The sequence below is a fragment of the Physcomitrium patens genome, chromosome 3 (assembly GCF_059467195.1).
Source record: "Physcomitrium patens ecotype Gransden chromosome 3, ASM5946719v1, whole genome shotgun sequence".
Classification (NCBI taxonomy): Eukaryota; Viridiplantae; Streptophyta; class Bryopsida; order Funariales; family Funariaceae; genus Physcomitrium; species Physcomitrium patens.
Window position 1 is genome coordinate 24929747 of NC_143412.1, and position 16334 is coordinate 24946080.

The 16334-nt window shown below is 37.0% G+C and overlaps 2 protein-coding genes across 6 annotated transcripts; one reads left to right on the plus strand and one right to left on the minus strand.

Annotated features, from left to right (window-relative positions):
* Positions 1 to 3283: 3283 nt before the first annotated feature.
* On the plus strand, positions 3284 to 6201 carry LOC112279778 (protein decapping 5). 5 transcript variants are annotated; one of them, XM_090249339.1, is made up of 4 exons: positions 3284 to 4303; positions 4500 to 4682; positions 4903 to 5007; positions 5318 to 6201. In XM_090249339.1, the coding sequence occupies exons 2-4, from the start codon at positions 4548 to 4550 to the stop codon at positions 5426 to 5428; spliced, it is 351 nt and encodes a 116-aa protein (XP_090105465.1). In that variant the 5' UTR covers positions 3284 to 4303; positions 4500 to 4547; the 3' UTR covers positions 5429 to 6201. The 5 variants fall into 5 exon arrangements, 4 of the variants coding, with proteins under 4 accessions (XP_090105465.1, XP_024370217.1, XP_024370216.1 ...); XR_012217126.2 differs by lacking the exon at positions 3284 to 4303 and having other exon boundaries at positions 4313 to 4682; positions 5318 to 5484; positions 5674 to 5815; XM_024514449.3 differs by lacking the exon at positions 3284 to 4303 and having other exon boundaries at positions 4313 to 4682; positions 5292 to 5484; positions 5674 to 6201.
* Positions 6202 to 8379: 2178 nt separating this feature from the next.
* LOC112280253 (aminopeptidase P1) lies at positions 8380 to 15993 on the minus strand. Its single transcript, XM_024515547.3, has 16 exons — positions 15682 to 15993; positions 14013 to 14076; positions 13759 to 13898; positions 13220 to 13504; positions 12837 to 12959; positions 12363 to 12704; positions 12121 to 12207; positions 11817 to 11884; positions 11302 to 11368; positions 10772 to 10906; positions 10418 to 10498; positions 10147 to 10201; positions 9726 to 9830; positions 9274 to 9345; positions 8899 to 9023; positions 8380 to 8644 (listed from the first exon to the last, which is right to left on the minus strand). The coding sequence occupies exons 1-16, from the start codon at positions 15784 to 15786 to the stop codon at positions 8483 to 8485; spliced, it is 2016 nt and encodes a 671-aa protein (XP_024371315.1). The 5' UTR covers positions 15787 to 15993; the 3' UTR covers positions 8380 to 8482.
* Between the last annotated feature and the right edge of the window lie 341 nt (positions 15994 to 16334).

The window sequence follows — 16334 nt, forward strand, 5'->3', positions numbered from 1 at the left end:
ATCTATTACAAAACTCTTAAAATCACTAGAAACATTAATCCTATTTTATTTCACAAACCCCAAGTCATCCAAAAACAAACTTGACTTTGTAAAGCTCTTACAAAGTCATAACAAATCCAAATCACCCAAATCCAATGCTCATAGATACTCTATCTAATCTGCTATCAAACTCTACTCTCCAATCTCCAAAAGAACCTCCGAATGGCCATAGGTCCTCGGTTTTGTGCCTCAGGGTCTGATTTTGACCCAAGTTGATAACCGGCCCTCCTTGGATATCAATATCTAGTTTTTTTAGATAATTTTTGCTAAAATTTACTCTCAACTTCCTCCTAAAGATGTCTATATTATTTATTTTTCCAATCTACCTTATTTTGCCTTATTTTTAGCCCTACAAAATAAGTAGAAGCTATTTTTTCTGAAAGGGCAGCATTACTACTAAAAGTTTTACTACCTTCTTATCTTTTACCCATATTTTTTTACTTTATCTTTTAACTTGGCTCTTCTATAATAAGATCCATATTATTATCTTTCACCATATAGTTGTATTTTAACACAACAACGCTCTTAGGATAGGATGCCATCTAATGATTCTATGTAGAAAAAAAATAACATTTTGAAGAGACAAATAAGTAAGATGAGCACCTTGAATTCTTTCAAATAGCTTAATACTAGATAGGTAAATAATAATATTACAAGGTACATTTTGCTTGGATCCATCTTTAGGCAATATAATAGCAATTTCTTCAAGAGTAGTCAAAAGTTTATATTGATGTTAATTGCTTTTATTTATGAAGTCCAAAGAAACAATAAAATATACTTCCACTACTCCTTTATTTTGAATTTGAGATAATATTTCATGTACTTTCTTATATAATCTAATAAATGGTGCTAAAATAAGTAAATAAAAATGAAAGTAGAATAAGTTACCATATAAAAGATATTATCTTAGATAAGTTACTAATGGTCAAAAAATTTATTCTTGGTAGTTAAAAAGGGCATCTTATGGATATAGGATGAGATCAAGGACCAAAAGTAAAAGTCAAGAGGATAAAATATAAACTAGGAAATATCCAAAGATTAGATAAGAGTAATTAGTATTTGGCATAGGATACTTTTGTAATTAGTAAGATATTAATGGATTCTAGGACCATGTGTGTAAAAATCAAAGAGTGGAAGTTGTCTTCTAGGGCAACAACCATCACCTATAAGTATTAAGTGTTGGAAGTAAGAGACATCTTAGTCCATACTTTCTTTAAGTGTAACCTTGTTGATGCTAAGTATTGTGACTTGTGAGTCATTAAATTGACTCACTAGTTATTTTAGGACAAAAGAATGTATATAAAGTACCAAAATTACAATTATTAGGTGAAGATGTGCTTTGATGATGTTAAATGAAAGAGAATAGTATTAGTGAAGAAGAAATGGAGTCTTAGTAAATCTTGGAGGTATTTATTTTAGTTAATTTAAGATTTTTATTTATTATTAAATAGTAAAGTTTAGTTACTAAGGTCAATATTTATATTGGCCTTCTATCTATATTTATATATAAGTAATATGTATAATTAGAAAAACTATAAATATTAATTATATAAGTAATATATATAGATAGAAGGCCAATCTATTACTTATATATACTACAAAACTAGTCATAGTCTATTCATTGAGTTTTTATCTAGTGAAAAATAAAAAAATAAAAATAAAAAATATATTTTTTAAATTTTGATTTTTTTAATCTTTCCAATGGTATAAGAAACATATAAATCTGAGTTACTATGAGTAAGTTATGAAGTTTTGAAAAATAAAAAGAAAAATTATAAACACTAGTTAGTAGTTAAAAGAAGCATAAGAAAGAACCTCATGTCTTTTTAGTTAGTTATATAAAAAATAGGATTTATAGAAGATTTAAATTGATTTTATTACTATAAAAACCACCAAGATAAGAAATTATATTCTTAAATAAATATTAATATTATAAAACTATTTAAAAAAATTAATTTTATCTAGAATTTATTTAGAATTATTTAGGAATTTTTAGAGTAATTTCCAAAACTTTGCTAAAAATAAATTTTACTACTTTGAAAGCCATTATGAAGAAATGGAGCAAGATTTGAAGGCCACGCAAGGCTTCTAAGCTAATTGGATGTTTTTCAACACCATGCTGAAGTCAAAAATGCAAAATTATGGAATTTACTAGTAAAAAATAGGAGGACCAGTAGCTAGTGTAGTCGTTGTAAGAAGGGAGGTGCACAAGGCTCATATGGATTATAGTACCTTGAAGGTAGTTAGGAAGATAAGACTAAGGCCTCGTGGCCTCTCTTAGGAAGCCATATACACTACTTGTAAGCCTTAGTGAGGTTCAAACTTCTGATCTCTTAACGAAGTTATCTTTGAGGTAAAAATTATTTACTTAATTTTTCCTTTATTTACTTGTTATATTTCAAACCTTCATAACTTACTCATAATAATTCGGATTTATATGTTTTTTATACCATTGAAAAGATAAAAATATTAAATTTTTAAAAATATATTTATTATTATTATTATTATTTACTTTTTATTAGATAAAAATTCAATGAATAGACTATCATTAGTTTTGTAGTATATAATTGCTTGATTTCACTTATTCTACTTGTTTTGTATTTTATTTCTTTTGTTCTTATTCTTGTTACTTTCACTTCATATCACCCATAATAAATAACTCTTAATTGAGGCCATCTTATAATTGGGTTAAAAAGTGAATTTTATACTCTCAAGACTTTATAGTATTTGTTCTTCAATAGGTTTTAAGCCCATTCACCTTTAGTTGTCAATTGTGAAGTTCTTTGAAGTCTCACTTATTGTAAAGAGTAGATCTTTTGGTTGTTTCTAATATTAAGATTTGATATCATCTAATTCTATTATTATATCTAGTTATTGATATAGTTTTTACTCTTATTTATTATTAAGTACATTGATAATTTTAGAGGTTATTACATTAGAATGATATTTTAAAACACTATTATTGTATTTTTTTGCTAATTTATATCATTTTTGATCTAATATTATAATTTTATGTGGTAAAATTTCCTTGAAATATTCTTATAGTGAAAAGAATTGATTTGTGAAGTTAAAAGTATTTTATGAAAAAAGATGGGTATTTAAGGAATGACAAAGCTTATACAAGAGGTTTAGATAGAGTATAAGACTTGTTAGAAGTCCTATAAGTGAAGTTGAGAGTGATTAAAGAATGATATTACTAGTTCACTTATAAAAATCACATTTTGAATTTTTAAGGCAACAATGCCTTCTTGTTGATTTTTAAAGGTCTTTCTTTTCTTTTATTCATTTTCTTTTATATATCTCTTTTTTAGACATGGCTTCAAGTGAAGGTGAAGGTTTGAGAGATTGAGAAGTTAAGAAGTGACAACTTCTACCATTGGAAGAAGAAAATAGAAATTTTATTGGCTTTATTGGACCTTTGGGATATTGCAGATAAAAGAGAAGAGCTTCCAAATAATGATATTGATGTTAAGGTGAAGAAGAAGTAAAAAAGTCATGAAAAGAAGGCTTTTGGCATGATTGCATTAAATTTGGATGATGCCAACTTTTCACATGTAATTGCTTGCAATGGACTCATAGAAGCATGAAAAACTCTTTACAACATCTATGAAAGTAGAAACCTTGCCAACATTGTATGGATAAAGAAGAAGTTCTTAACAACAAAGATGGAAGAAGGAGATGAACCTCCTTTTAGTGAGCAAACTATATTTAGTCCTTTGCAATGTCAAACATCAAACACTATTGTATTGAATATTGAAACATTGTCTCTTTAGTAATGTAGAGTTGTATTCTTAGTTGCCATCTTTGGAGAGTTTGTAGAATTCCCAATGTGAAAATGTCTTTAGCAACATCTCATGAATTGTTTTAAAACCTGATTTTTTTCCACTCAGCAGCCAGGAGTGGAAAGCTGGCAGGTACCATGTAGCATTTTATGATGGTTAAAACACATTTCTGCCCATGTTGAAAACGATTGTAATTCAAATTTGCACTTAAGTGCATGGTTCTTAAAATTCGAGATAAGTCAATCAAGGGGTATGAGGCCTAAATTTTTGGATTACAGTTGGGATTTATGGTTGGCGATAGTTTAGTGGTTTATTAATGCAGAATTCTGTTGTTTTGTTTTGAATTACCATAACTACCTTCATGAAGCAGAAATTAAATGTTGACTGCAATAAACTATTTGCAAGGGAACGGGTATATTCGGAATCGAAAATACAATTGTCGTCGAGGAGGTTGAGGTAGTGGCAGTGGAAGGGGCATTGGGGTAAGTGTGGTGATTCCTATAATTTTCAATAACGCTTTTGCGTACTGACTATGTGTCCATCCTGTCTATTCTCTTTACCATTTGGGGTAGTTGGAGTCGCATCCTGATTTTGGAGACGCTATTTGCAAGTTGCATCATATTTGTGCAGTGATACAATGGACCTTTGGTTGATGTGGTTGCCACTTGTGATGAGCAGTTGGCGAATCCCTTGCAGAAATTCACCAAAGATTTTGTCTTCACAGCCATGAATGAGAAGTTTAACAAAGACGAGGTTTGGGGAGCGCTTAGAGGGAAAGAGGAGGAAGAAGAAGGCGATTATGATGATGGAAGCGTAGAAGATGAGGCGGTCAATTCTGCGCAGACAGATGCGCCAAAGAAGGTGATTGTTGTTTTCAGTTGGACAACGCTTTAGATATTTTTGCCATTGAGTTCTTGTAGCGGAGATGGTTGGAAATGTGTGTGTTCCTGATATGAGGATCTTATGATACGAGTATGGTTGGCCATTCAAATCTGCAATAACTTGTACACTGTTTTGAAGTTGTAGGATGATTGTGTCTTCTGTATAGTTGACTTGAGAGCATGGTGGTTTATGTTATCAGTCCATTTACAAGGACAATTTCTTCAATTCACTATCCAGCGATGCAACAAAAAGAGGGCGCAGTGAGCGCACCAAATTCTTTGAGCAGCGCAAGTTTGACACTGAGGTATGTCGCCCTAGGTGACAAGCTTACTTGATTACGTGCATTGTGGCAATGAGCTCATGATGGTACAGGCACATGCACTGTTGTGCAACCATAGGATCATGTTGAAGACGGTGAAATAGAGGTTTCATCATCAAAACATGTTGGTTTATTTCTTTTGTGTGGTTAGATCAACGTGAACATTCGCGTGAGAATTGCTAATAGACACGGAACATTGTTTCACTGTGACACTCATCTGGTGGCTGCATATACTTTGGTCTTGCATTTATACCGCTGTTGTGTTGCAGATTGACTAAATTTCTGGGGTTTCCAGACATTTGGAGCTTTTCCAGTGAGGACTTGCGGGGCCGTAGCAGTCCTGGAAGAAGTCGTGGAGGCGACAGGGGCGGCAGCTATGGTGGCGGCGGTGGGAGTTACGGAATAGGTAGAAGTGGTGGTTATGGCAGGGGTCTAGGTGTGGGCCGTGCCTCGTCTGGCAATGTATGAGAAGTTAAACCCGTTGGATATAGGAATCTGCTCTTAGTGTGGCATTTGACATCAGAGGCGGAACGATGATGATTTAAGATTTTTTTAGGATTGTGGGGTGTGTAGTTTATGCACATGTTAACAGTAAGGATGTGAGAGGTTCTGTAGACGATTGCAGTAATGGCTTTTTGCTTCCTGTTACAGAAGAGTTGGCAACGGAGGGGTGTGACGATCACCAAAGCACCCTTGGTAAAGATGGATCTCTAGGTGGTGCAATCGCCACGCTCAATGTATCCTGCTTTGGAGTCGAATTCACAAGCAAGAAACCACCTGTATAGCACCTGAATTGGCATAAGAAGTAGGCTGTAAGCTTGATATCTCTGCAGTCCTCGGAAGGGAAGACGAGTACTTGATACGTGAACAGTTATCAGGTGGTTTCAGTCGGAACGATTTGGAGTGAAATTTTTAAATCGCTTCAAATTTTGAGATATGCTGCAACAACGATGTGAATAGTGAGGCTTGGGTTTTAGATGGCCGTGTAGACCTAGGCTGCACAGATTGGACACCAGGCGTCAAATTGACCCTTTTGTGTATATTGTTTTGTCGGCTTCGGTGGTGAAATTTTATTCATGGGAATAAGCTAGAGCCTTTCACTGCTCAATTTGTTCATTAAGGTTTATGGTCACCATGTTGAATTTTGAGATGGCTGTTTATCAACGCCCGATTCTTCTATGTTTCAACGTCAGTTTCTTGCACATGGAGATGCTATGTTTGTTGGTGCTTTGTCTGCTTGAGCCCACGCAGGTGTGCGTGTGATTCCGGTGTTCATTAATAATTAATCCTTATCACGCTACCTTTAGTTAAACCATACATGCAATGTGATCTTTCCTCAAGTATATCTTCTGGAGAGGCGGATACAAGCAATGCAGTCCAGGCCCCATCTTTACTGACCATCCCAATTTTTTTATTTCTATCTCGGATTAGTCAATTTACCAAGTCCGTCGCCCAGTACATGTGAGAAATAGTCTCTAAGATCTCTTACCTTTCTAGAATTGTGAAAATTCTTACATCCACAATGAAAACTTGCCACTATTGTGAAGAGTAAGACTGACCAGTCAAGGTGCCAACCACAATAAAGTTGTTCCAAATTCAATCCTGAGGGAGAGAACCCAAGGCATGAAGGGCATGACGAGTAAACCACTCATTCTGTAGAATGAATAAGGGATATTTGACACTACCACAAATTGAGATTTTGTAGAGATTACAAAACAAAACTCTGCAAGATATTAGGACATCTTCATTTATGTTCAGATAATGAATGAGTTAGCCAGTGAAGACACGGAAATGAGTGCAATTGGGACCTTGCTAGTTGTAACTCACTAATTAAAATCTTAGATATCTTTAAAAACAATGAAAGAAAATAGAACATTAGAATATTGTATTCCATTGTAATGAAAATAAAATTCAACAAGAGCCAACAAGGAAACAATTAAAACCATACTTAGATATTAAGAAAGTTATCAGCAATTTTGAAATAACAATGTATCAAACATAATGTATTCTGGGCTCACTTGTCCCAATTAGAGCTGCAAACCTAAACAAAAATTTGCACACAGGCTAGAGATTTAGAAAGATGCGCAACCAAAGTAACCATCACCATTTACAAACAACATTCATGAAGGTGAATATTTGTTGAATTGTCCCTATGAGTGTTAAAAACAAGAGGACTAATTCCACAGACGTCCTTGATACCAAATGCAAAGATCCATCACCCACCACCAATTTTGCTATCCTTATTTCTCACAAATCTTCAATCACACTAATACCAGGGTATTACTAAAACTAACAACAATAGAGCCCCATGAACATGTTTTTTGAAAAACTATGGCTACCACAAAGCTCAAAAATCTCAACCAAGTAATTCAAATTGTTTGTGATGATTTTGAAATTAAGTGAAATAAATTGACTCGAAACCAATTGTAAGATGAGATACATTTTAGGATTAAAAACTGTTACCCTAAAATGAATTTACGTTAGAAGAGGTGCAAATTGTTATTGATTGTACATAGTAATTCTAGAGAATTGTTAATTGTATATCCCCAATTGATATTGCTACACCCTACTTGGTCTTCTCATTGACAACTAGCTAATAATATCTCTCTTTCTTTCGTGCCTTTTTCCCTTTCTTTTCTTTAAGGGTGGTGGTTGAGAAGTCTGAATATTTTATAAAAAAACAGTACAAGATGTTTCTCTAAAAACAACAAAAGATCTGTCTCAAAATTTGTTTACTTTAAAATCCTAATATTTTTTGATTGTGTTTTTGTTATTCTATTTCTAAAGAAAATATTAGGATTGAATACTGGGCTACCAAATGCACCCTAAGCATGGACCATGCTTTTAGTCAGTTTAAATCTTACACACTTTTTAGTCAATTTAAATCACATGAAGATCATGTGTAGCAGTATCAATTGGGATGTAGAATTAACAATTCTCTAACTCTAAGAGTTGTATACAATTATATGGATATCAAATCAACTTCAAAACACCATTCACGGATCCTAACCCTTTCTCTTAGATTTAGTAGAGAAAGATTATTTACTTCGGGGTTTCACACGACGGACGTGAAACCATCAAAAATTTAGAAACGTGTGGAGAAGTTCGTGCAAGTAATTCTGTCGAGAAGCTACCACACCCATTGAGATGAACTACTGAGTTAAGAGCAAGTGCAAATTGTAAGGGTTTTCAGTGTTTTTGAGGAACAAGACAACTCCCTAGTTTAAACGCTTACACATAAATTGGCTTGCTGCAAGAGATTTGATGATGTAAAAAGTAAAACAAAAGAGTTCAACTTAGAAAAAGGAATCCCCAACAATACGCTGTCATAGTTGCACACAGCCTTCAACAATATAATAGTGATGAACATCATAATGTGCCTGTATTGATTCAACAACCCAAACAAAAGCTGATGGATAGCAGTTCGATTCTGTCCACATGAACATCAGCAAACAGATGTTCATCGAGGAAGTGGCTCCGTCGCCTTTTGAAGCCATTCCAACTCAAGCCCAGAAAGCAATGGACTAACCTTCTCCCGACACACTTTGTGATAATCATCAACCCAATCCTTCTCAACTTCCGACATCGATGATAGGTCCATAAGCTTTGTCTGATACGGCACCTACATATTACCACAAACAAACCACTTAAAACAATTGTCTCCACATCCTCTCTCTCAGACAAAAACCAATAAATAGACATAAATGAAGAACAAGAACAAAAACAAGACACGTAAGCTAAAAAGTAGCATAGCAGATTTCACAGAAGAACACCACAGACTTATCACTTACTGAGCATAAAGCTTTAAATTTCCCTCCTTGGCAAAAGAAACTGTTACAAGACACAGAAATGATGGAAGTAGGCATATTCTATTACCCAAGTTATGTGTTCAAAAGCAAGATAGCCCTTATCTCCAAAATTGTGCTTCGCTTGTGCCTCCTTCACAATCAGGACGTTCTCAATCCTAACTCCAAAGTTCCCATCCTCATAGTATCCAGGCTCTGATTCCACAAACATCACCTTAGTTTAGCCGCTCCTTGAAGTAGGCAAGCTAGTACCAGGGTTATACGACTAATCTCAATCATGACCATGCATCAGCAAAACATTTTTATGCAGGACCAGATGGTGCACGAAACTAACTAAATCAAATTGTTTAACGACCTCTAGCTTCTAATTCGCTTACGTTCTTGGGTCAAATCTACATTTCTTTGAAAGTGAAATTCATTTCTATTCGCAACTAGGGATGATTACCATCAGTAACTGTCATATTTGCCTGTAAAGCAACATTCCTTGCTTGTGGCCTGAAGCTGATAAGGTGAGGTCCTGTTAACAACATAGAAACAAAGTAAATCATACTTAACTCAATTGGTTACTAAAGCAAATAATGAGTTGATGTCGCAAGGATTGAGTTCAGAAAATTAGAAAGAATTGCCATGGAATTACTCTAGCTGTTTAACTGCATGCCCAAATGGTGTAGTGTTTTAACATTTGATTGATATTGCAATGTTTTACGCTAACCAGGTCTAGTATTCAATACAAGTTTTCACACTGTACATCCATAACATCCTCACACCCTCCATACCCGATTTTGGTAACCTCGTGGTCAGGTAAAAGAGACTCCAAACAACAGATTCTCTGTAAAAGTCTTGAACCGACAGTTACAGAGGAGTGAAATTGAGGACTGAATATCGTTCCGGACATACCTTCATGCACATTTAGGTAGCAACCAACACCATGACCAGTTCCATGTCTATAGTCCAAACCATCCTTCCATAAGGGAACTCTTGCCAAGATGTCAAGCGCGTGACCTATCATTGGCACATCACACCAATTCACTATCAATCGCTAGAACAACTTCATTATCGATCTTAAATTATGCGGACGTCGCTTAATGACCTCAGTTTCTTAAAATACCATGTTCCTACTTAAGCTCGAAAAACATCCAAAACCACACAGGTGTTTCGATTCAACTCATCAATAATTTAAAGAACATTATGTTCCAGAAAATCTCAGATATTAACAATCACGTACACAGAGCCCCACTCTAAGTAGAGAACAATTGAGTAGCATTTTAAAATCAAAAGTAAAGAGGCCTAATCGACCATTTAAAAGTTCATATCATACCCGTCGTGCCACTTGGAAAGACAGCCATGTCCAAGGCAATGTGCCCCTTCAACACCTGCAACCCTTAAACTAATGCATCAGATCAAGAAGATAATGCTAATCATAACAAAACAATTACGTAATCCCAATATATTCCCAGAAAAAGCTTTGAAGAAAAAAAAAAAAACCCCACTCTAACTCCTTTACACAATATCACATTAACAAGAGATATTATTCAATAACACATTCAACTCTTCAGAAACCAACAAGGCTATGCAACGGAAGAACATACCAAAGTGGCGCAAGTTTTCTCGTGAGACGTTGGTTTTCCGAAGTGCATAGTTCTCGTAACGTCAGTGGTTCCATCAAGGTACTTCACAACCAAAATTTATTTCATCGGCAACAGGAACCCGATGAGCCACAAATTAAATTAGGTACATAAAAAATTGAATCCAACACAGTAGACCCAATTGAATTCCTTGAAAATTGCATGTAAACCACACAATAAATAAATAAACAAAATACAGCACACATTCAAGTAGTCAAAGCACATGTAACTAAAGCACAAAATCAACAGCTATGTGCAAAACAAAGTATCACTATCTGAACCCGAACAATCAAGAAGCTAAACTAGAGCGAGCCTCACCTGACCGCCTGAGTCACACAAATACATGGAATCAGGTTGCATCTCAGCACAAGTCTCTTTCTTGGCTGCATAGTGGATAATGGCTGCATTTCCTCCTACGGAGCTAATGGTCTCAAAGCTAAGACCTTTGAAATGCTACAAACAAAGTCCAACCAGAAAGCAACTCTCAACAGCAGGAAAACCTAAAAGATCCACATTTTAAGCACGACCACAGCCAACACCACTATGTGTTCGCGACTGCTATTACACAGAAAAGTCTTGTAATGGCTTCTAGAGGCACGAGACAGCTCGATGCTCCATGCAGCAGAAATGATTGTGGACTCCAACTTGATAAACGTCACTAGTTGGATGAATAAGCAAGGAGGAGGTACATGATGTGTGGAGCTACCCGAACCCGTTACACGAGAATGTCGAGCGACCAATTGATTACGACTACGTTGCATGTGCAATAAATATTTTTTAATTTAAGGCCCAAGGTAAGGCCAGTAGTGCGGTCACCACAACGCGAAGAAAAGAATAGAAACGAGTACCTCTTGCTTGGCTCTGAAGGACTCAAGTTTATCTGCAACGGTCACCTCAGTCAATTTCTCCTCCTCGCTGAATTAACATGAGCACCAAACCCTTTCAGCTTAGTATGACCTTGTCAAATAAAATATAATGGTACATGAACACAAACGTATTTCGAATAATAATGTGTCACAAAAGCGTATAATCTGAGAATAATTCTTGCCCACAGACACATTATAACAATCACCCAGAACCGAGTCCTAAACTGAACAATGAACAGTACTATCCTAAGCTGCATATTTTTGTCAGCGTGAGACGTCTTCGTTTGAAAAACTAAACTAATTGTGTGTCTTGTTTCACTTAAGCTAGACATGGAAAATTCAGTTTGACTATAGCAAGTCTATCGATGATATTTGACTTTGTGGGGTTCGGATATACATAGGTAGCTGAAACACAGAACTAAGCGAAGGATGGTTGCCAAACCATGCTGGTCGCCCAGTATATTTATAACAACACGCCAAAAAGACAAGAGACTTACGAGCGCTTCCGTTTGAGAGAGCCTTTTACTTCAGAAAAATACCCTGCTGCACCATACAAGTCTTGCATCTGCGTTACAAAATCCGTTGAAAACAAAAACATTATCCAAAGGGAAATACGCCTCTTCAGTAGCACAGCTAGTCACTTCTTTCTTTCACTTGCACGTTTTGAATTATATACGCAGTGAATTAGATAGTAGACACAGTCAAAAATACTCTACGATAAAAATCAACTACGAAAACACATCAAAACCATACAACACTAAATGTTGAAGGGATAGTTCGCTAAAGAAGTGAGCTGAAAACCTGGGCATCAAGCCAGCAAAGATAAGAAACAACAGCAGCTCCATCCCGGATGTGAGCGTTCCTCATCCCTTCCAATTCCACCGGGTGCTATTTCACAACAACCAAACTAACAGTCATATGTCGAAATCACAACCATGAGCCTATACTCCAATGATACCTTTGTATTAAGAACCACGCATATGAAGTTCTAATTACGTGAGTCAACTGAGAAGAAGAAACAAATACTTGCAGAGAAAACTAACCTTCAAAGCTTTCGCCAGGGAAAGAGGAGACTGCTGCAAGATAACTCGATTAAGTGGCACACGAGAATACACAGAATAACTGCATGTGCCAGGATCAACCCAAACAAACACGCCCTCACCAGCATGAAGAGGCCCTCGAACACTGCAATCCTCAAGTCCTTCTGTGGGTTTGGATTCAGAAGATGCTGTTTCTTCATCAATTTCATGACCGTTTGTATGACCATTCTTCTCTGCAGACTTTTTCAATGCAGAGGGCTCGTCAGAAGCAAGAGCTTCTACGTCTTCAAACACAGCCTCATAGTCACGGACTTCTACTCCATTCTCGAAAAGATATTGTTCAACCTGAGGGTGTTGAACACCGTAAGCAAAATGTGCAAACCAGTCCACAACAATGCAACTCATAGCAATTCCATTGCAAATATTTTTAGTAGTTGTACACTTCAGACGCAGACATATGAAGAATCCATTAAGTACCTTTAAATCCACTTTTGCCTTATTCACATAGTAAAAGGCAGAATCTCGGGTCACAATGGCATATGAATGAACTACAGGGTTGTAGAGCACGTCTCCTCCCCGCAGATTGTAAAGCCACGCAACCTGCACGTCCATATCAGCACTCATGAAACTCGCACATCAGTCTATTTGAAATAAGTCCATATCAGCTGCACGTTGGAATAGTTTGGATACCTATATCAGATAATATGAACCACAGCTTCCGCATTTCACATTTCTGATATTTAGAATAAGGTTTGTAGTGAGAATAAAAGCTTCCATGTCGAGACGTTACAAGGGAGCATGAACAAGAAAAATATAATGAAATATGATTCGTCAGAGAAAGAGCAGTAACATAAACCTACCTCATCAAGGGTAGTCACGACAAAAGCATAAGCCTTCTCCTGGACCAGCTTCCCACGCAGGTCATGTATCTTTTCCTTGGCTGGTCTACCTGCGAACTCTAAGGGCTGAATGCAAACAGGAGCCACGACATGTGCAGGGCGATTTTCCCATACTTTGTCAACTAAATTCTCTTTCAATGCAACGAGTTTCTGCCCGTTCTTACTAAAGGCCTGTTCCCATCGGTGAGCAGTGTCAATTGAGATACAGCACGGATCGACCCCCACGTTTGCATCTTTATGAAGGTTCTGCAACATCAATGAAAAGGATGTTTAAGACAATACTCAAAATCGGCAATACAAATAAATTGACACGGATTCGTAATCCTCACATCTTAAGAACTATGAAATCATACAATTTCTTAAAGATGCAAATTTATAAGACGTAAAATGCATTCTGTAGACATACTGCCACCAGACTTGCAACCTTATGACAAACCTCATAGCAAACTAGCTGCTAAATCACACAATGTTATTACTATTAGTAAGAAATGGAGTCTCACATCAGCAATCCAGTTTTCTAGAGAAGGGTCTTCTCCAATCCGCATCAACTTCCATTGATGACTAAGCTGTTGGGTAGCTTGCAGAAAGTAACGTCCATCGGTCCATAGTAAAGCTTCTTTAGCTGTAATCAACGCAATTCCTGCTCGAAAATTGCACTATGAATAAATGTTCAAGTAAACCCCTCTCGAATTTGAGTTTGTGTGCAGATAAGGAGCACCAAACAACAATGCAGCAAGGATAGTCTCATTTTTACCAGCGCTTCCACTAAATCCTGATACAAACTCCCGTCTTTTATCCGCATCAGCGACATACTCGCTCTGCAAGCAAACAGGTGTGAAATAAGCTGTTAATTTAGTTCTTTGCCATCCTCGAAAGGACAGAAGGAACAATACACATGATACAGTGAGATAAGTGGGATAAGTATCACTTCAAAGAAGAAAATGTGTGATAAGCTGAAAGCATTGAAACAGGCTGAAATCAAACTGAAGAATACATCCTATAAGAATTGAGGAATGGAGATGACCTCTGAGTCGCACTCAGAAATGAGCAATTTCAAGGAGCTAGCCTTATTCAAATTTTTTTTTAAAGACCTAGAAAGCACCCAAGAAATTCGCTGGGAGATTTGAGTTTCCTACACTTCATCCTAAGAGTGGACCTGCAACGATCGGGAACTGTTGAAAAGATCACTGAACTATGTCCCCTCACTATAAGGCAAGAAAACATTCCCAATCACTCAATAAGGTCGCCATGAACTTTCTTCATGCCAACCATCACTTAAACCAGCCAAGTAATTTGATATACTATAAATAATCCAGAAACATAGAAACTAGAATACCTTATACGATCTATTTATATAACTAAATGAAAGTAAAGTAACTCTTAACTAATCAGCTCGATGCTGATAGAAAACCAAGAGCACACAAATCAAAAGGCAGCCATAACAGACTGCATTGGCACCAGAGTATCTTTAACTACAGAATATGAAAGAGACACCGTATAGTGCCATATGTAACAGCATATAAGGAAGAAAGAAAGAAAGAAAGTGATTTTTTTTATAAAAAGCACAATGCAAGCTAACAAAGCGCTAGACAGTGTTATCATGCAGGTTCAATTTAGAATCAACTCCAATGCAGAGCCAGAAAAATTGTGGAAACGACAACCCGACTTTCACCACCTTGAGGGGGACAAAGCAAAAAATAAATAAGTAAATAAAAATAAAAATAAAAATAAAAACACGCACACACACACACAGCATCCCACGACAGTACTATAAAAAGTAAGAATTATTTCAAATCAGAAGAAATACATTGATTTTAAAAGGCAAAAATATAGTGAAGTGGTACAGAGAGCGAAAATAAATGCAACCGCAAACCCTGTCAAGCATATTATTCCTGCACGATATGAAAGATGACCTTAGAGCAACCACTGGACATCGCGGAAATCATTCGTGACAATATAAGTGACGGTGAAAAGTCGAGGTGCATCACAGATGTGTTAATCAATCCGAAGCCGGACTTGAAGAAACCGAAATCTTCTTAGTTTAAAGACTGTGATGATCAATCTGAAAATTTGAGGATTTGCAATCATGCGAGTGTGGCGAAACCCAACTTCATGAGAATTTCAGAGTATAATTAACACGCACCTCAGTCCAAAACCTGATCAATTTCCGATTACCAACAACCAGAAGTAAAAACGACAAATTAAATACACCCCACCCGAAAGAAAAAAAACAAAAAGAAACAACAAATCAAATGAGAATCAAAAGGGGAATATTTAAGGAAATAAACAAATAAAAAACAAAACACTGCACCACGATTCGATATCTCTGATACAGTTCACGACAATCTCGATGGCTCATAGATCATAAAAGAAACTCCCCAACCAACCCATCGGACATTCACTCAAATTTCATCGCCACTGACCTGATGATAATCTTCCGACGGCACAACAAGCGCATGAAGAGGAGGCGAATGGCTCTCCATAAGTGGCCGAAGCAACTCTAGCACATTCACCTGGGATGACGCCATAGCTCCCCAGCCCCCTCCCTCCCTCAATCTTCGGAAAATACCACTCTCTCTCTCTCTCTCTCTCTCTCACCACTCCACCTGGCTCACACGCACACACACAATTCCCAGATCCAAGCCCCTCTACCTCCCCTTATCTCTCTCTCACTACCGGTCGGCCTCGATCAATGAACTGTTTAAGAAAATTAAAGCAACCTCGAACTCAACCCCAGCCCTGCCTCCCTCCCTCCCTCCCTCCCTCCCTCCCGCCCTCCCTCCCTGTCTGTCTGTCTGCTTCCCTGTCTGTGCTCCCTATGTCGCCTGCTCGCGCTCCACATCAAGCGCGGGAAGGGAAGTGCAGATTCGAGCGATTGGTGACAGGGAGGGACACAGTGGCCGTGCCCTATAGCAAGTAAAGACACACGTAACGAGAGAGAGCGACGCGAGAGAGCGGGAGCATTAAAGGCGGGGGCGATGGCTATGGCGGACCTGCGCTCGGGTGGGGATTGCATCCATAACCCACGTCTTGTATCGTCGTTCATTCGTTCGCCTGGTCGTGGATGGATACTGTT

Coding starts and splice junctions, on each gene's coding strand:
- LOC112279778 (XM_024514448.3), top strand. CDS start 4,642: ATGAGGCGGTCAATTCTGCGCAGACAGATGCGCCAAAGAAG. Junction 4,683..4,902: donor AGACAGATGCGCCAAAGAAG/GTGATTGTTGTT, acceptor TTATGTTATCAG/TCCATTTACAAGGACAATTT. Junction 5,008..5,291: donor AGCGCAAGTTTGACACTGAG/GTATGTCGCCCT, acceptor GTTGTGTTGCAG/ATTGACTAAATTTCTGGGGT.
- LOC112280253 (XM_024515547.3), bottom strand. CDS start 15,786: ATGGCGTCATCCCAGGTGAATGTGCTAGAGTTGCTTCGGCCACTTATG. Junction 12,705..12,836: donor AGGCAAAAGTGGATTTAAAG/GTACTTAATGGA, acceptor CAACACCCTCAG/GTTGAACAATATCTTTTCGA. Junction 9,831..10,146: donor CTTTCCAAGTGGCACGACGG/GTATGATATGAA, acceptor TGCCAATGATAG/GTCACGCGCTTGACATCTTG.